The sequence below is a fragment of the Chrysochloris asiatica genome, unplaced genomic scaffold (assembly GCF_000296735.1).
Source record: "Chrysochloris asiatica unplaced genomic scaffold, ChrAsi1.0 scaffold00175, whole genome shotgun sequence".
NCBI lineage: Eukaryota > Metazoa > Chordata > Mammalia > Afrosoricida > Chrysochloridae > Chrysochloris > Chrysochloris asiatica.
In genome coordinates this window covers 6,755,093-6,775,681 of record NW_006408693.1, presented here as the reverse complement: position 1 = coordinate 6,775,681, position 20,589 = coordinate 6,755,093, and the positions used below count along the sequence as shown (strand labels likewise).

The 20,589-nt window shown below is 39.9% G+C and overlaps 1 protein-coding gene across 3 annotated transcripts in view; it reads right to left on the bottom strand.

The window, feature by feature from the left end:
- PPP1R12A (protein phosphatase 1, regulatory subunit 12A) overlaps positions 1–19,801 on the bottom strand; it is a 253,983-nt gene extending 234,182 nt beyond the window's left edge. For 2 of the 3 annotated variants that reach the window (XM_006871838.1, XM_006871839.1), the window contains exon 1: positions 19,300–19,550. In XM_006871838.1, the coding sequence (XP_006871900.1) occupies positions 19,300–19,536 (237 nt within the window). In that variant the 5' untranslated portion in view covers positions 19,537–19,550. Of the gene's footprint in view, positions 1–19,299 lie in introns of all 3 variants that reach the window. The other variant, XM_006871837.1, reaches the window with a different exon arrangement.
- Between the last annotated feature and the right edge of the window lie 788 nt (positions 19,802–20,589).

Here is a 20,589-nt window from a genome sequence, read left to right as displayed (position 1 = left end):
TTTTTGTTAGCAGAATCAAAGGTGACATAATGATCTGCTGTATTTCCCTCCTGGAAGAAACAACTGTCAACAGTTGAGGAACATTTCTTTAGATTTTTTTTCCTATGCACTTAACTGTTTCCCTCAAGATGGATTATGCCATACTTTCTAATGTGGAAGTAACTTTTTTCCTCCAAGTGATTTTAAAAAGATAACAATTTATATACTATCAGTCCATACATAAAACAAATACAACCTCCATATACAAATTAGCTCTAAATGTCAAGATACCATTTTATAATAAGTATTTCCTGATTTTTAAATGGAAACAAATCTAATGATGTCTGCTAAAATTCAAAATAACCCACACAACCTTTCAGTATAATTGCTAATTTCACGATTAATTGTGCAACTTTAAAAGTAATAAATATGCATACAAATTAAACATTCAAAGCAACCCTAGTAATATTTTGAGGGGGGAAAAAAAAAAAGAATTAAAATATACCAGGCAAAAGAAAACTATATCAATGTATGAGTTTCTTAGTTCTAACTAATATGTTAACCTTTATTTTCCTTGAAAAAAATCACTTAATAAATTTTTAAGCTGAGGAACATCAGCGTTGGTGGAATTTAACTATAAAATTCTTAGCAAAACCCAACATGCTTTGAAAAAATGTATTCTCACTTCTCATTTTAACCTATGACCTTACTTTCACAGTGCATTATTAGAAGCAGTAAAAGACTCATAAGTTGCTGCTACTGTTGTTGTTTCTGCGGAGCAGTTGGCGGGTTTGAGCCACTGGCCTTGTCAGTCCAGTACTTAGCCTACATTGTCACACCAGGATGATCCCTTGGTACTACTTGTTCTTGTTAAGTCGGTTCGGACTCACAGCAACACATTATAGGGTTTCTGAGGAGTGGCTGGTGAGTTTCAACCTCCGACCTCATGGTTCAAACCAACCTTGTGGTCCTGTACTTATACTAGAGCACTACACTAGGACTCCTTGCTACTACCACTCCTTTATTATCCTCCAATAGTGTTGTCCTCTGACAGTTCTGTGCATTCCTGCCTGGGCCCCTCCCCCAATAATATCATAAGAGTAAATCTGGTTCTACTTGGAAGTTCTTAAATTTTTCTGAATTAAAAAGTACAGAAAAAAATTGCATACATATTTTAGGCAGTTCACTGAAACCCTAAATTTATCCATGAATCCTTATCCTGTAGCTATCTGTAATTTCACAAACTATTTTCTACTTAGTGTTCACACTTCCAGAGACCCAGAGGGATAAGAGAACAAGCTGAACCCAAGACAAATATCAAACATCATAACATGGTTTTGATCTATTGTATAGTTAAGGTTGCTCCTCTTAACTGTCAAAGCATCCTATATACTTGTTAGTATGCATTTCATGCTTGATTATAATTTTTGTTTACTTGTCTGCCTCTCCCAGTATCATTTGAATATACTCTGCTCCTGACCTCTATATACTGTTGTTATTAAGTGCTGTCAAGTTGGTTCCATCTCATAGCAATCCTGTACAGGGTTTCTGAAGTGCAGCTAGTGGGTTCGAACTGCTGACCTTGTGGTTCACAGTCCAGTGCTTACCCACGATACCACAAATACATACTATTTACAGATTGAGTACTAGCCATGAGAAGCACTTCCATTCACTTATTTGTCCAAATGAAAAAACAGGTGTACATCTTTGGCTCCTACTCCCTCAAATCAATTCACTCCCAATTCAATTTATTAAATATATTTTTAGCCCACATACAAGGGGGCTTCAAAAAGTTTGTGTGAAATGGAAATTAAAGATGATGAAGTTTATCCATGAGCTTTTGGAAGCCCCCCTGTACTATTCTTCGACCCTACTGGTAGCCTAGTTGTTACGAATCAGGATACTAATCTCAAGGTCAGTAGTTCGAAACTACCAGCTGTTCTGTGGGAGAAACCTGAGGCTTTCTGCTCTGGTAAAGACGTATAGCCTTGGAAACCCCATACATGGTCACTATGGGTCAGAAATGACTCCAAGGCACACCACCACCACTGCAAGTGCAAATCATAGTTACTGCTCACAGATTAGTTTAACAATGTCCTTAACTGATCTTCCTGTCTCTCCAGGCTTGTCCTCTTTTCAGTGCATTTTCCATATGGCAGCCTAAGTGATTTTTCTTAAAGAGAAATGTGATTATCTCATTTACCAGATGAAAATCCTTCAACAGCTCTGTTCACTTTCAGATCCCTGTCCTTGGGCTCACTACATTTTCTTTACTCAGCAGTTCAAACATCACTTCTTCCAAGAAGCTTTCCCCTTCCCCAAATACAGGAGCGCTCCCACAACACTCTGTACTACTATTCCCACAGTGACTAATACTACACCTAGGATGGGGCTGGGCTACCGGTAAATTATCATTACATCCTCTGTCACTACTTCAATTTTTAGTGGTGAGCAATGGTAAATGCATTTAGTAATCTGATTTGATTAAAAAATACAACAGCTTTACTGATATAGTTCATAAACCACATAATTCATCCACATTTAAAATGTACAATTCAACTGGATTTATGTTTACAGACTTGTACAACCATCTCAACAATCAATATTGCAACATTCTCTCCATCATAAAAGGAAACACCATAATGTCCCATTTATTTCCCCTCAACCCATCCTGTCTCTACAGATTTGTCTACTGTAGACATTTTATATAAAATGAAATCATTTAAGATGCCATCTTTTGTGACTAGCTTCTTTCACTGTGCATGTTTTCAAGGTTCATCCACACTGTATCAGCACTGTATTTTAAAATTATTATTAAGCTGTTAAGATAAGCTTTTGTTGTTAGGTGCCATCAAGTCGGTACCGATTCATAGCGAAGATAAGCAGGTGTTCAGTTTGAACCCTATACAGGGTTGCTATGAGTTGGAACCAACTCGACAACACTTAACAACAACAGCATTCCATGGTGGGTTTGAACTATTGATCCTGTGGTTACTAGTTCAGTGCTTATAAGTTTTAATATCTCTTGGGTATACATGCTGCTGTTGTTGGAAAGTGCTGCTGGGTCAGTTCCAACTCATAGCAGTCCTATATAGGGTTTCCAAGGAGCGGCTGGTGAATTTGAACCGCCAACCTTACAGTTCAAACTGACCTTGCAATCCAGTGCCTTATCCTATGTTGTTGTTGTTGTTGTTAAGTACCGTTGAGTCGGTTCCGACCCATAGCGGCCCTGAACAGGGTTTCTAAGGGTGTACATCTTTACAGGAGCAGAAAGTCTCATCGGTCTCCCGCAGAGCAGCTGGTAGTTTCGAACTGCTAACCTTGAGGTTTTCAGCCCGATTTGTAATCACTATGCTACCAGAAAAGATGTCAGCTTGAGGACTAGGGTGGCACCTGACCCAAGCCATGGTATTTTCAATAACCTCATATGGATGCGAAGGCTGGACAGTGAATAAGGAAGATCATAGAAGAATTGATGCCTTTGAGTTGTGGTGTTGGAGGAGAATACTGAAAGTGCCATGGACTGCCAAAGAACCAATAAATCTGTTTTGGAAGAAGTGCAGCCAGAGTGTTCCTGGGAGGCCAAGATAGCTAAACTTCGTCTCTCATACTTTGGACATATTGTCAGGAGGGAACAGTCGCTGAAGAAGGATATCATGCTTGGTAAGATGAAGAGTTGGAGAAAAACAGGAAGACCCCCGACGAGATGGATTGGCCAGGTGGCATCACTGATGGCATCAAGTGTGGCAGCAGTAGTGAGGTTGGCCCAGGATCGGACATTGTTTTGTTCTGCTGCGCACAGGGTCGCTATGAGTCAGTTCTGACTCGATGGCACCTGACAACAACAACAATGCTACCAGAGCTCCTTGAGGAGGCTTCAAAAATGCATCATAAAAAATAGAAGAGATTAAAAAAAAAAAAAAAAAATAGAGGAGATTATGAAAATTTCCCATGAACTTTCTGAAGGTACTGTCTATATGTCTAATGTAAATGGCTGTAAATTTACTTATACGTCTAATAGCAAGTAGCTGAGTGCTATCATCACTCTTAGGTGAACTAATGGCACAATGGTTAAGTGTACCAGCTGCTCCTTGGAAGAAAGACATAGCAGGCTGCTTTTGTAAAGATTACAGCTTTTATAACTCTATGGGGATCACCCTATGTTTAACCTTTTGAAGAACTTCAGCCAATTTTGAAAGTGGCTCACCCTTTACAATTGCAGCAACAGTATCACAGATACATAGGGGGTTGGTATAAATCGAATTATATCAAACTGCACAAAAACAAAAACAATCAACAGTATATTAGAGTTACAAATTTCTGTATCCTAGTCAACACTTAAGAAGCTCTGGTAGTGTAGTGGTTACGAATCGGGCTGCAAAACTCAAGGTCGGCAGTTCAAAACTACCAGCTGTTCCAAGGGAGAAAAATGAGGCCTTCTGTTCCCATAAAGATTTACAGCCTTGGAAACACTGTACAGGGTCCTGATGAGTGGGAACCAACTCCACAGCACACCACCAGTCAAAACTTACTACCTATCTTGTCTTTTTGATTGCACACATATATTCAGCAATGCAGTTTTACATAGAATGCTAAAGCATTTCCTTTGTATTTCATAGACGAGCTTGAAACAATATGGACTTTCAATTAATATTCATACCATAACACAGCCAGATCTAATCTATACAGATGCATTACAATTTGTTTAGCTTTTTAAAGGCTTAATGGCAATTATCAGGGAAGGAAAAAAGAGTGAGGTTTATTTTACATAACTGACTAGAAAATACATTCAAGAAACAGTGAATGAAATTTAATATGGTCTCATGCACCCAGAAGGAGGTGGTGCTCGATGTGGCTGGGTGATTGCTGTGTCCAAGTAATCTCCTATCTGGAACTTCTGCGACTGAAAGGTCTTGGAGTCATTGAGTCCCCTTTCTGCCAGACATGGTGCTGCCAATCTCCGTCACTCAAGTGTAGATTTGCAGCTCGCTGGACTGCACGTTTCCACGGGAGCACTTGTCCATCCAGTGGTGGCGGCCGTTATTGGTGGTGAAGACCCGCAGCAGCAGCAGCGGACAGGTCTTCTCGCAGTCGATCGCCTTCTCCGTTCTTTCTTAATTTCCTCCTGGGTAATGTGCAACTCCACCGCCTTCTTCCTTTTCCCGCCCGCGAGACGCTAGTTCTGACCTCCGACCCCTGTTGCGACCAAGCCTCTCACTACCTGCCTTTTTTGATGATAGCCACCCCAGTGGGAATGTACAGAATTGGTCAGTTATTAGGTAATAATCAATATTATTTATACTACAAATAAGAGTTAATCACTAATGGTGATTAACCGCTGCTTAACCACAAGGTGAGCGGTTCAAGCCCACCAGCAGCTACTTGGAAACCCTGTACAGGGTTGCTATGAGTTGAAATTGACTCAACTGAACTTTAACAACAGCAAATAACATCATAAGTCTGTTTAACACAAATTTTTGTTAATGTTTTATGTAACATACATATGAAAACTCGAGAACATCAGAACTAAATGTTATGTAAAAAGGAGAAAACTTTTTATCCCTAACCCTTAGGCCCAAATACTTTCTGCATGAAACACAACAAATTTGTTCACATACACACACACTGAGTAATAAAGTAATAAAATAGAATTTTCTATGGGTGATTCATAGGAGTATAACATCATCACATTGTTAATGTGACAGAAGGTCTACAAGAATACTTTCAAGATTAACCTTCTATTTATATTAGATACACTAGAAACTAGGTGAAAATGTCTGTTGCATAAACAAGCACCAGAAGAGCATATTATTTTAAGTAAAAAATATAAAGTTGCAGGTGAAATATCTAAGGAGTAATCCTAAAAATATAATGGGACAAATGAACAAATATGTACATAGAATATTATTCACTGTTATCATGAGAAATTAGAAATAAACTAATTTATTATCAGAAGACTAGGTAAATAAATTTAGGGATGCATATCTGTACATTTTGCTGCTGTTAAGTGCCATCGAGTTGGTTCTCACTCACAATGACCCTGTATGGGGTTTCCAAGGAGGAGCCGGTGAGTTTGAACCACAGATCTTGTGGTTAGCAGTCCAGTGCTGGTTCTACAACACCACATCAGGAGTCCATAAACACAGGTAAAACATATGTGTAGTGGAACACTGTTGTCGTTGTTAAGTGCCGTAGAGTCAGTTCCCACTCATAGCGGCCCTGTACAGGGTTTCTGAGGCTGTAAATCTTTACAGGAGCAGAATGCCTCATCTTTCTCCAGCAGAACCGCTGGTAGTTTCAAACTGCTGACCTTGCAGTTCACAGCCCGATTCGTAACCACTACGCTACCAGAGCCTCTTTATATACTATGTAGGTATAAACAACGAAAACTAGCAGTATCATTAGAATAGAAATTATTTCTAAAATATGTCACTTTAAAAGCAGATTACAAAGCCAGAAAACTGAGTATGACATGACCCCACTTACAGAAATTGCATGCTTACAGAATGTTTAGAGATGTATAGAAGAATGCTTCCCAAAAATTTAAATGGGATTTCCTACAGTCCTGGAATTTGTACATTTCTTTTTCATTATTTTTCTATGAAGCTCCAATTATTTATAAAATTATAATCCTTAACATTTAAAAAAAAATTATTTTCATTTGGGAACAACCAATTGTTGCACCGGTTCTGACTCATGGCAACCCTATGTATATCAAATTAGAACTGAGCTACCTGAGTTTTCAATGGCTGATTTTTCAAGTAGGTTGCCAGGCCTTTCTTCCAAGACACATCTGCATGGACTCAAATCTCCAACCTTCGATAAGCAGTCAAGCATGTTAGATAAACAAACAAACAAAACCCTGAAAATAGCTATGTTTCAAACTAAAAAGGGGGGAAAAGACATGTTGAAGGCAATGTAAAAGCAAGAATAGAACTTGAAAACTTTAGTTAAGGTGTTTCCATGTACATCACAAAGAAGACAAATAAAAGCACTGATCAGAAATTTAAATACATCTTACTATAAACCAAAACTGAATATAAGTCAAAAGTTTTTATGCAGATTATGCAATATACAAGAGGGCTTTAAAAAATACATGAAAAAAAAGGAATTAAAAAATGATGGAAGTTTTCCATGAACTGTTTTAAGACCTCCTTGTATTTGGATAAGATGAGAAATTGCTGAACATGTCTATTCTAATCCCTTTTTAAAAAGCTGCACTAATAAACATACCTTTGAGAAAAATAATAGCTCAAAATGAAATACATTATCATGATCAAGGAAAGAGCAGTATCAACATCTTTTGTGGAAAACACATACAGCCACAAGAAAGGCCACAGTCATATAATTTAGAACACAAAGTACAATAGGTTGACCACAAAAAATTTCTAAAGCCTTTATTCAAGTGTGGAGCTGTAGGATCAGCACTGGACTTCAAACCACAGTGCCAGTAGTTCAAAACCCACCAGCTGCTACCCTATGCAGGGTCACAATGAGTCGGAACCAACTCAACAACACTTAATAACAACAAAGCCCAAAGATTGGCCTATTTATGATTATGCTACAATTAAAAATGAGCTTTTTAGGAAATATTACCTATCTTATCACTGACAATACTTATGACTCATGATTACCCATGACCTTACTTAATCACCTGACACATCTCCAAGTGACGATCAATTTCAAAATTAAATCTCTCTTCAAAGAAAAAAATTTCAAACTAAGGATATTCAAAAGAATATGCTAAAGCTCCAACTGACAACGAAGGAAGAATGTAAGTATTGGAAAAATTTATAACATCTAAAATAATTTTGAAGGCTACCATAATTATTCTGGTAGCATAATGATTACGAATCAGGCTGCGAACTGCAAAGTCAGCAGTTTGAAACTACCAGTTGTTCTGTGGGAGAAAGATGAGGCTTTCTGCTCCCGTAAAGATTTACAGCCTCAGGAACCCTGTACAGGGTAACTATGAGTCGGAACCGACTCCACGGCACATAACAACAACAACAACAACCATAATTATTACTTCAAAGTAAAGGTAATGTTTCCACATGTTTAAAAAATAGTCTATGAAAATACATTTTCCTACATGGTTACCATGGTCTGAGAGGGTCGTTATAGTTAACTGCCATCAAATTGGTTTCCAAGAAGCAGCTGATGAGTTTGAATTGCCAACTTTGTGGTTCAAACCCCCCTTGATGTCCAGTGCTTTATCCCACAGTACCACAATTCATATCTCATAACATGCTATGTTTGCATTACGCAAGTACTCAAGTACATACATTTTTTAGAGCCTGTTTTTGAGTTAAAAGAACATGTTTAACTACAACAGCCAACAAAAAGTAATTTCAGCTCAACTATGAGTTGATAGTCAAATTACAGAAAACCTTTTTATTTGGTAAGGCTCTTCCTTCTGAGTATCTCACTCAACGCACACGTGCACTTAAGACAGATTGCTAAAAGGTGACAGCTGAGGAATGCTTTCACTTCTTTCCATGGTTTCTATAAAGTGCAATTTCAGAAATGCCTATACTAACACATGACAGTGTGGAATGTCTCCACCCATAGAAAGAGCATTTGAGCAAGCACACTTAGGGCAGTAACACAGAGCTCAAGTTTGTCTTTTTATGGTTAGCTTGCACAACAATGAAAAGACAAACACCCAAAATACTAATATGGTCAGAAAATACTGACATACAGAAATCCAGAGTAACATTTTAAAATTAAAATTGCTAGAAAATTACATTAGCTTCTAATATTACAATGTTAGGGATTTATTTTCTAAACCAACACCCAAGGATTTATTTTGCTCAAAAGAAATTAATTTTAAAAGTATGTTACATAAACTGTGCAAAATTATACTTGTATTAGCAGTCGGTAAAGAATTGCATCTCAAAAATAAATCTAAGATCCTGCTCAATTCTGACTGTAATAATAATGGCTGCCTTTACACTACAAATATTACAAATTTAAATTGACAGTTTCATTAAAACCTTTAAAAAAATGTTTATTACCGCTATTATATTTATCCATACAAACTGTCATCATTTTGTTTTCTATGGGCTCTGTTCTTGACAAGATTAGATGACATTTTGTTCAATTTTCATTTTTATTTTAAGTACATCTACTAATATAAAATACAGATGCCAAAGAGCATTTAAAGGAAAATGAAGTTCCTATTTGAAGGAATTCACTATTTTGTCTGGAGAGAAGATGTACTAAAAATGTTAAGTGCCGTCAAGTTAGTTCCGACCCATAGTGGCTCTGTATAGGGTTTCCTAGGACCAGCTGGCAAGCTTGAATCACCAACCTTGTGGTTCAAATCAACCTTGCACTCTAACACATTAACCTGCCCGCAGCATAGTATGTAAGTGTCAAACTTAGGATTTAAACAATTAGTGTTGCCTGAATGGTCACCTTTTGCTTTAAAGAATATAAATAAACTTGGAAAATACATCCTGGCAAAAGATAGAAAAGGCTTATGGAAATATTCATAAAATCAAACTCGGTGTAGTTCCAAAAAAAAAAAAAACCTTTCATGAACCTCCTGAGCTCCCTTCAGATAAATTGCTGTTTTGCTTCTTATTGGGTATCAGCGGTCCAGCCTGCTGATGATCTGGCCGGCCACCGCTAGCACTCCAGTATACCCTACCAAAAGGACAGAGACTAGTTACAAGATCAATTCAATCTTCAGCTACTCTTCACTTGAATGACAAAGAATAACTGATGTCAATATATATAAATAATTTTATTAATTGATATATAAACACCAATGGACCTTTCTTTAGATACTTTAATCTTTTGATGTGGCTGTTACTATTGCTGAAATAGTCTTTTTTCATGAAATGAGAGGTGACCAAGTTGACTTTTTTTTAGTTTAAATGGCACAATAAAAATTAGGCTATACAGAGGGCATGGAGGAAGGTAGAATCTCCAGTGAGTAGTATCCAACCTGTCTAGGAAGGGCTGATGAAATGAAATGCAGATGGGTCTCTTGTGATAAAATAGTGAATAATTGTTATCAGGACTGATTGTGAGGGATGGAAATGTAAAGGTGGACATTTTACAGTAAGGAGGGGAGTGATTAACTTTTCAGTATAGGAGCGTAGGGCCCTGGGACCATCAATGGAGAAGAGCACAGAGCAGGACCCTACCCAGAGAAGCAGTGAGGCCTGAGATGGAGGCAGAGACAATGACGTGGAGAGATGGAGAGAGGCTGGGGACTTGAGATCCAGAGAGGGAAAGGGGCTGTGTGCTGATGACTGAGGATGGGGTTGGGGGTGGTGGCGGCGCAGATACCCTTTGGTTGGCTGATGATGCATGGATAGGATTGTAACTATGGCAATGAAACGATATGTGATAGAATGAATGTAAAACGAATGGTCTCCCATGTAAACTATCACATAATTCACAATAAAACATTTATTTTTAAAAAATTAGGCTATACTCCTTCATTCCGTGAAATTTTAAAAATCATTTCATTGGTTCATGAAATAAAAACTCTGCTTTAATAAGCAATGAGTCAACCACATTTCAAATTGTACTCTCTACCTATTGTTAAAGGAGCTCTGGTAGCGTAGTTGTTACCAATCTGGCTGCTAATCTCATGGTCAACAGTTCGAAACTACCAGCTGTCCCGCGGGAGAAAGATGAGTCTTTCTGCTCCCGTAAAGATTTACAGCCTCGGTAACTCTGTACAGGGTCACTATGGGTCAGAACCGACTCGACGGCACTTAACAACACCACCATCTATTGTTAAGGAGTCCTGGTGTGGCGCTGTAGGTTAATGCACTGGACTACAAAGTCAGTTTGAACCACAAGGTCAGCGATTCAAGCTCACCAGCCGCTCCTTGGAAACCCTATACAGGGTCACTATGCGTCAGAATCAACTCAGTGGCACCTAACAACAACAACAACAACAACAACCACCTATTGTTAAAGGATCTCTGGTACTGTAGTGGTTATGAGTTGGGCTGCCAACATCAAGGTCTGCAGTTTGAAACTACCAGCCATTCATTCCACAAAAGAAAGAGGAAGCTTTCTGCTCCCGTAAAGATACACAGCCTCGGAAAACCCATGCAGGCTCACTCTGAGTCGGAACCAACTCCATAGCATACCACCACCACCTATTGTTAAGTGCTGGTCATTGGATTCTGACTCATAGCAACCCTGTATAAGGTTTCTGAGGCTAGAAATCTTTTTGGGAGTACCCATAAGAAAAAAAAAACATTCTACTGCCTTTTGCATGTTAAGACTTATAATATCATTTGGCTGATTCTGCAACATTTTACAAAAAGAATATTGTTATAACTTGAATATTCTTACTAACGAAAGGATCCAAATTAAAATCAAGCATAATATTCATCAAGTTTGTTAGTAGCTCAGTAGTTACTTCAGATAACTTTAATAGCATTTCATGTAATGTCCCAAGTGCTAATTATAAATATCAATGATCACTGCAAAAAAATAAATTGCAGGATATTAAACTAAATTGTAGTGACAGGTGAAGGTAATTTTCTTTCTTTTTTTTTTTTTTAATCTGATATGGACTTGACAAGAGTCCCTGGTGTGGCACTGTTGGATAAGTACTGGACTGCTAACCACAAGGTAGGTGATTCAAACCCACCAGTCGCTCCTTGGAAACCCGATACAGGTTGGTCGTTCAAGTACAACCAGATGCACTTCACAAGAAAAGGTTGGCAAGTTCCAAAAAATCAGCCATTGAAAGCTCTATGGAACACTGCTCAGTAACTAGTTTTTAATACATATCCAACCCTTCTTAAAAATTTTCAAAATAACTGTTGGAGACTGTATGGTAAATGACCTACTTTTATCCTAAGTGAGGTGGCCTTTGTCTTTGGCCCCAGAAACATAACCATGGAGCAATGGAGGTACCTTCATTTGGGACTTGTAGATCACACCTGAGATTTATGCTAGTGAGGACAGGTGACCTGACCAGAAAAGACACCTGGGAGGTCAGTATCAACTAGCCTCAGGAGGCATGATTTAGCTTATCAAGCCCTGAGAATGGAGGCTCAGAGGGCCTTCCTAGTTGACAAGAACATCTGCTCTTGGGAGAGTAATAGTAGAACCACCCTTAGGATATGGAAGCCCCTCATTAAGAACACGTTCAGACCGCGCCTTAGGTAGCTCCTCACTTGTACCCTTTTTGGCTTTAATAAATCTGTAGTCCTAACTAGGATATACTGTCTGAGTTCTATGGGTTCCAGATAAGTATTGAACCCAAAAGAGCAGTAGGAGTCAGATCAGAAAATAAGGGTACTACGTGGGCTCCCAAGCTTGTGGTGGTGACAGCGTTAAGTGCCAAAGAGTAGGTTCTGACTCATAGCAACCCTGTATAGTTTCTGAAGAATGGCTGGTTGGTTTGAACCGCCAACCTCGTGAATCACTATATATCCTATAGCGCCACACCAGGACTCTAAGCTTGTATTGTTGTTAAGTGCCATCGAGTCTATTCCAACTCACAGTGACCCTGTACAGTTTCCAAGGAGCAGCTGATGGGTTTGAATCACCAATTTTATGGTTCATGGTCCAGTGCTTATCTGACAGCACCACATCAGGAGTCCAAGCTTGTGGTAGGTATTCTGAAAGGGCAATAGGAAACCAGCCCCAAGTTAGTGGCCAGTAGATTGGAAAACTGGAGTGCTATGTATACTCCCCAAACATGCAGATGAAGTCCACCTAGTGACCTCTGATGTAGATAGGCTCAGAGTAGCATTGGGGCAGCTGGCAACAAGAATGGAAAAGTAGGAATATGAAGATTAACTCAATCCATTCCACATTTTTTAGCCAGCTGGACTCAGATTAGATGATTCCAATTTTGTTGGCAACATCCAAAGTATCACAGTCAGGAGCTAGTTGAACATCTGCCTTCTTTTCTCCATCAGGCCTGATTCAGGTGTTGACCTTGGCTACGTCAATGTCATAGAGTTTCTTCACAGCCTGTTTAATCTGGTGCTTGTAGACCTTGACATCCACAATGAACACCAGTATGTTATTATCGTCCATCTTCCTCATGGCTGACTCAGCAGTCAGAGGGAACTTGCTGATGGCATAGTGGTCAAGCTTGTTTCCACTGAGGGCGCTCTTCCAAGGATATTTGGGCTGCCTTTGGAGCCTCAATGTCTTGGGTCATTGGAAAGCGGGTGACATGTGGATCTTCTTTTTTTTTTTTTTTTTGTGGCTGTGGACACCTTTCAGCACTGCTTTCTTGGCCCTCAACACCTTTGCTTTGGTTTCAGCTTTGGTAGGGTCTTCCTTCTGTTTTTGGCATCATCTTTGTAAAAAAAGCCCAATCCACATCTTATGGATTGCATTTATGCTATTCCTTACTGTACCGAAATCACCAAAGTGATACCTCTATATGACAGTACCACATCTTTCCATCATGACTGTGGAATGTCACAAATTTCAAAAGAAGACGGGGCAAAAGATGACAACAGTTTGTAGGTAGAGGAACAATGAAACTAGCAACTTTGGGAAGGGTCAAGAAGGGACATAATGTAGCAGTAATAAAACAATGACCTACTCTCTTACCCTCCTCACTCAAAACATCAGAAAAATTCTAAATAGCTATCTTTAAAAAATCATCTAAATAGATTTCTTTAAAAATACAAGCACTGTTATTATGTGAACAGTATTTTTTTTTAATGGGGTATTGTTGTTATGTGCTGTTGAGATGGTTCTGACTCAGTGACCCTGTATAGGGTTTTTAAGCAGTGGCTGGTGAGCTGGAACCTCCGACCTTGCAGTTCAAGCCATCCTTGCAGTCCAGTGCATTAACCCACAGTGCCACACCAGGACTCCAAATGGGGTGTAGCAAACAACAATTTCCTCTGTTCCCGCCTGTGTTTCTACCTCACTACACTAAAAGATGTTCAGTCGCAGCTTGCAATCACACTGTAGCTGAAGCACATGAAAGATGGGCTTGGTTATGACACTTCAAAGTCAGACCACAAAACTGTTGCCAGGAAGCACAAAGGCACCAACTGCAGAGAAGCCATTGTAATTGTAGTACTGTAGGCACTGGTGCCCACCAGTAAACCTCATATCAGCTACCCACTATTAATTTATTTGCATGAAGCTAGGGGCCAGTTTAGGATTGGAAGTTTATTATTTGTGTATGTTTTATTTTCTAAAATATTTAGAATAAATCATAAAGTGTTATAACTTTTCTACCCAGAGAATTGTGTAGAGAAAATCGTTTATACTAGACATTTTAATACAATTTATATGTAATCCAACACACTTTTCCAGGATCTCACATCCCTCCCCTCAAAAATAGAAGTTTAAACTATATACTTGAGTATTCACTTGTAAGCAGATTGCTAACATATGGCATTCACACTATTTATAATAAGTAATTCAATATTGTTGTTACAGAGTTGGTCCCTAAAAGGCCCTATGTAGGGTTTCCAAGGAATGGCTTGTGGGTTTGAACCACAGACTTCGCAGCTCAAACTGACCTTGCAGTCCAGAGCATTATCCTACAAGTGCCACACTATTTCTTTTGGTTAAAAAAACATTTTACATAGACCTATTAGAATATTTGATGGGATAAAGCACCAATCCACAAAGTCAGTGGTTCCAAGCTCACCAGCCATCTTTTGAAAACCCTATACAGGGTCGCTATGAGTCAGAACTAACCTGATAGCACTTAGCAATAACAATAATTCAGTGAAAAAGTTTGTCTGAGAAAACCTAGCACTTAAGAAGTAAGTACAAAAAGCACTGGGCTGCTAACAAAAAGGTAAGCAGTTCAAAGCCACCAGCTGCTCCTTGGAAACCCTACACAGGGTTATTATGAGTTGAAACCGCCTCCATGACATTAACACCACTAGTTAAGTGTATGGCGCTGCAGAATAATGCACTGCACCACAGATTCAATTTGAACCACAAGGTTGGTGGTTCAAACCCACCAGCCACTACTCAGAAATCCGTGGCAAGGTCACTATGAGTCTGAACTAACTTGATGGCACTTAACAATAATATAGTCACGTGTTGCATAACACCCATTTGGGGAACATCCAACGATGGCCCAACAAGGCTATATGACAGAGCTCAAAATCCCAATTGGAGAATGGGATGCAGAGAACACAATAGCATTCTGCATGCAACAGCACCTGTATCACTGAAAGTGTATCATGGTATTATAACCTATAATACATATGTCTTGATCATCATAATAAACACATTATTGGATATGTACTGTACTTTCTAAAAAGTTAAGCATGTAACAGTACATGCTTCTATTCAAGGCAGTAGCATTCAACCTCATTTATCACACATCTCAAGTGTTGTAGTGTGCTTTCTCTGTTTAAATTTCTTTAGAAAATTTTACTGTGAAGTGCATGACTCCCAAACACAGCAAAACAAGTGCTAGTTATAGTAGCAGCAGCAAGAGACAAAGGAGAAGTATCGATTTTGAAGTGAAACAAAAGGTTATTAAATAACACGAAGGTAAAAAAAAAAAAAAAGTCTGTGAATGTTATTGGCTCTCACAATTTAGGCACTTCACATTTGACAATCACAATGATCCTCAAAAACTATGAAAAAAATTCTCCAAGCTGTAAAAAGATCGGCTCCATTGAAAGGTACAAAACTATATGCAAGAAGGACCTGTATCAGATATGAAGAAATTTCAAATGACATGAATTGCAGACAAAACACAAAAATGAATCCTTCTCAGTGCAATGACAATCACTACTAAGGTACAAACCTTGCTCAAAATAACTTAACGAAAAAGCAAGATCAGATACGATGGTGTTTGCACAATGTTCAGATCACATCAACATCTTACTTTACAGAATGTATCATGGACACTGGAACTGTAAGATAATGCACTGGACTGGAAGGTCCATTTGAAATGAAAGAATGGTGGTTCAAACTCACCAGCTGCTCCTTGGAAGAAACCCTCTACAGAGTCGCTATGAGTCAGAACTGACTTACGGCACTTAACAATAATCATAACAACAATCATGGACGTTAAGGGACAAATGACTATACGTCATAACAGAAGAAAAAGGAAAATGAGGAATTGGAATTCTGGAGAAAAGCAAAGCTGAAAATGGATTGGAATTTATTGGCACAGAGGAACTAGATAAGATTTTAATGTATGATCAAAAGGCTAAAAACAAAACTGACATATACATCTGAAAACTGTTGAAATAAATCTTAGTCTTGTATTCATTTTATGTGTCGAAGGATCATTAAAAATCAGCAATCAAGCATTATATACACAAGCATGTTACTTACCCAAACCAAACTCAATTGCTGTGGATTCAAATCAGTCTCCTAAAATCTTTATAAAGTATGCTGATAAAGATCTTATGACAATAACTCTCCCAGGTTATTATAAAAAAATTAATTAAAATCTACCCTAGACCTCTATTTTGATGGTGGTGGTTGTGTGCCTTAGAGTCGGTTCCGACTCACAGACACACTGTATAGGGTTTCTGATGCTGTAAATCTTTATGGGAGCAGAAAGCCTCATCTTTCTCCTGCGGAATAGTTGATAATTTCAAACTGATGACCTTGAGGTTAGCAGCCCATCTCGTAACCACTACGTTACCAGAGACCTCCATTTTAGATAATCAGAAATCACATCCTATGCCTAACTTCACTACTGTTTACTCACTATTCTTAAGGCCAGATATGGAATTTAACAAGAACCATTGCTCTTTTTCCTAAATAGATGTCATATCTAATGAAAGAGCACATTCAACTATTTTAATAAAGAAGCCTTTAAATATAAGCGGTCTATATTAAATTGAAGCAAATATTAGATTAAAAAGTATATACATGGTGGTAACATATCTAAAACATTTCTCCTGACAATGAAATTTAGGGCAATTGATCAAAACCGCAAAATAAATGAATATTCCAAAAGGCTAAAGAATTAATTTGGTAAAAATATGTCCAGTATCCTGAATCTTTGGAGAGGTTAAAATAACAGAAACTATGCAAGACTATTTAACAAAATTAATGAACCATTCCAAGTGTTATAATTTAAGTTATTAAAACAAGCAGCATTCAGGAGAGCACTTAAAAACTTAATTTTTTTTTATGGTTCTTTAAAAAAGTAAAAAAGTTTTATGTATTAGCTATCATTATCTGTTGTCCTGAATTTGTCCAAAACCTTGTTCACACAGCCACAATGGGGGAAAGAAGTACAAGAGTTGATAAGAAATACCAAGTGGAGAAAACATAATAAAAATTTTAATGCTTGATGTCTTAAAGGCTTTGGCTTCACAGACAGTATCGTACAGATAAATTACAAAAGACAGAATGCAAATTGTTTATGTAGGAACTTGAAAACTTCTACTTAGTGACTTGTCAACTAATCTGAAATACTCAATAAAGACTCCTCCTATATAATGCCAAAGTAACTACTGAATTCACTAGGAAGATACCGGCTACTGTGATTATTGCAATACAGTACAGATAGGGGATGGGGGGAGAGGCTTTGAGAAGCCTGTTAAGTGTGCTTTCTTCCCACCACCACCCCCCAAATGAGAATTAATCTGTTTTAAAGGATTTTCCTTTTCCTTCAAGCCAATAAAACTGGGTTCCTCTACAACAGTAGTAAGGTTAAATGTCTATTTGACAATTTTAGTAAGACATATTGATGTAAGAAACTATCCAATTATCCTGACCTCAGGAATACAATAAAAGCTGTATGTTTTTAAAATTACACTTGAAAAAAATTTGAAAAGATTTATCTCATATGATTACAGTATCATTTTGAATACCAAGTTTCTTTCATTCTCAATATCATGCTTTTTGAATCTAGAGTTATGCTTTGCCTTAAAATAAGCAAAGCCAAATAAAGTTTGCTACACTTTAAGTAATCTAAACTAATGGAATTGAAAAGGAGCTAAAGACCACACTATGCCCTTACTGGGTACCACATTCGGTGCTACAGACTTATCCAGCAATTTATCAGTCATTTCAATGCATCCAGTCAACTTTGTAAACAAAGGTTATAAGCCAAGTCTGATATAAGAATTCAATTAAGTAAAACTTAAAATGGTCATCATTCACTTAAACAGGAAGCAGTGAAAGGAAAAATGCTACCACACAAGCTAACACGCAGGAAATATAAATCCTTTAAGTTGCAACCCCCCTGAACAAGTTTCTGCTACATTATTACTCAAAATAAAGCTGCAATCTTCTGCATACAAGCAAGCAACTTTAAGAGTTCACAGATCCTTTCAATTGTCAGAAGAAGGTATTGCTGTAAAAGTCGTTTTCTAGTAATTACAAGTTGTCAACTGGAAAAATGTCTTGTTACCCACTACACCATCACTTTAAAATTAGTTTTTATGAGGAACTCTACGTGGTTGTGTTGCTTTTGGCCTGCAAAGGCAAAGCAACATTATCTCCGGATTGCCAATAGTTTCTCCTTATTTGGCTAACATTGAGAGATCCCAATCAGACTACTATAAAACTTTAACATGCACAAAGCATCCATTTTGAGAAAAGTTTGTGACCAGTTTTCCTTTTTCCAAACCCTCAAAAAAGAAAAATCCGCTTTCGGCAACCAGCTTCGGAAAGAGTGCCCCGCGTTTATCCTCGTCTTTCTAACCCCAGTGCCCAGCCCAGGGTCTGGGGCTCAAGGATCTCTGACACTGCGGCAAACTCTTCACAGACTCAGATAAGCGTTCTGGCCCCGAGGTGGCCAAGCACCCTTCCACCCCCTTCCTTTCAGACGGTCCACATAGCTAATTACACCCCGTTTTCTCCTCCCCAGTGACCAAGAGTAATAAAAGAGAAAACAGGAAATCGGTTGCTCAGGGCACTCGGCTTAGGGCTCTTGATTACTATTATTATCATCATTTGTAATCAAGTCCTAAAAAGTACAGCAAATCCAATGCCCACCCACAAGCCAAAGATGTCCATCTGCCCAAGTGTCCCTAATGTTTCTTATAAGTTGTTTTCTCCAGCACTCTGCTCCCCCAAATAAATTCCTGACAGCGGGGCCCAGACACAATCCCACTACACTCCTTCTCATCTGAACCCCAAATCCTAGACACACGTCCACTTAAGGCCATAGGACCCCTAGTAGATCAGTCCCTTGTCCCCTAAACCTCTCGGTCCCTGACTTCAAAACCAAATGGTGAGAAGGGGCCTGGAGCCCACAGCTCTGCACCCGCCCCTCGGGAAACCGCCCCCTCACCACGCAGTAGGAAGGCTCTCCCGCAGCCCCCAACCTCCGAGGCCCGGAGCGAAGGCAGGCCCAGGCGAGGCCGGCGGAGACCCGCTGGGTCCCGAGAGCGCGCGGCGGGGTGCACAGACCTGGTGCAGAGCTGTGAGCCCGTCCACATTGGCGTAATTGATGTCGGCACCGCGGTGCAGCAGCTTGAGGACCTCGTCCGTGTCGCCACTGGAGCAAGCAGCCAGGAAGACGGCGCCATCGTCGAACTTCACCTTGGTCTTCTGGCGCTTCACCACGGGAGGCTCGAGGTCCGTCTCGGAGCCGATCCAGCGCTTCAGCTGCTCGTTCCGCTTCTGCTTCGCGTCCGCCATCTTCATCCCCTCTCCAGCCGCCGGGTCTTCTTATCGCGAGGGGGAAGGGGAAGGCGGAGAGGGAAGAGAGGGGAGGCAGGGGGTGTGTGACTGTTTCTATGAGTGCGGGCCAGAGGAGGGCTGGGAACCCGGAGGAGACGCTCGAGACTTCCAGTATCCCACAGAGCACTGGGGCGGCGCGCCCGGGCCAGCGGACCTCCCTTCCTACCACAGAAGCCCTCCCGCCCCCTGCCCGGTCACCCGTCACTGGCGGACACTGTAACGTAACTTCGCGAGATCCGGGCAGGGAGGCGCCCTTCGGCCCGTGCGCATGCGCCCTGGGTCTGTGCCCGCCCCAGGAAGAGCGCTCCCGCGAAATACAGCGGGGGCGGCGCGGTCACCGGAGGGAAGCGGGTGTGGCTCGGGCCGCGGGGGCTGGGACAAACCTGAAAGGAAGAAGGAGGGGAAGAAGGTTGCCCTTACCAACTGAAGGCTCCCGGGGTTCTAAAGGCCAACAGTCGAACAGCACAGATCTGCGGGACCGGCCTGCCTCCAAGGCTGTATCGATTCTGCGGAGTCGTTAGCTCAGGGCGGAAGATTTTCCGATTGGCCTACGTTATTTGAATGGAATGGCGTAGAGGTTGTGTGTTAGGTGCATGTGGTTTCGTTTTTCAAAGGAACTCGGAAGAATTTGAGCGTCTCCCGACTAACCGAACCTTTTTTAAAGTGGGGTCTGTGTAGCTGAGGACTTTGGACGTAGTTAACTCCAGCTGTCAGCCGGAGATCATCTTCTTGTGCAGGGGTTGGCCTGCGGTCATTGCAGTGGCTTCCTGCCAACACCTAAATGTACTGCCAAATGTCTTTCCTCTTCTTGTTGTAATTTTGCTATTGTTTGTTTTTTTTCTCTCTCACGCTTATTTTGGTTCCTCTTTTCCTTGTCTTAATGCTTTAAGCTGCCCGGCACTTCGCCTGAGCTCAGTTCAGCCGTGCTACTGGTTCTGACCTTTTAAGGGATTTCTGATTCCTGCCCCCTACAAAGACCTAGCTACTTTTAGGGTTCAAAAGAAATGTAAAAGATGG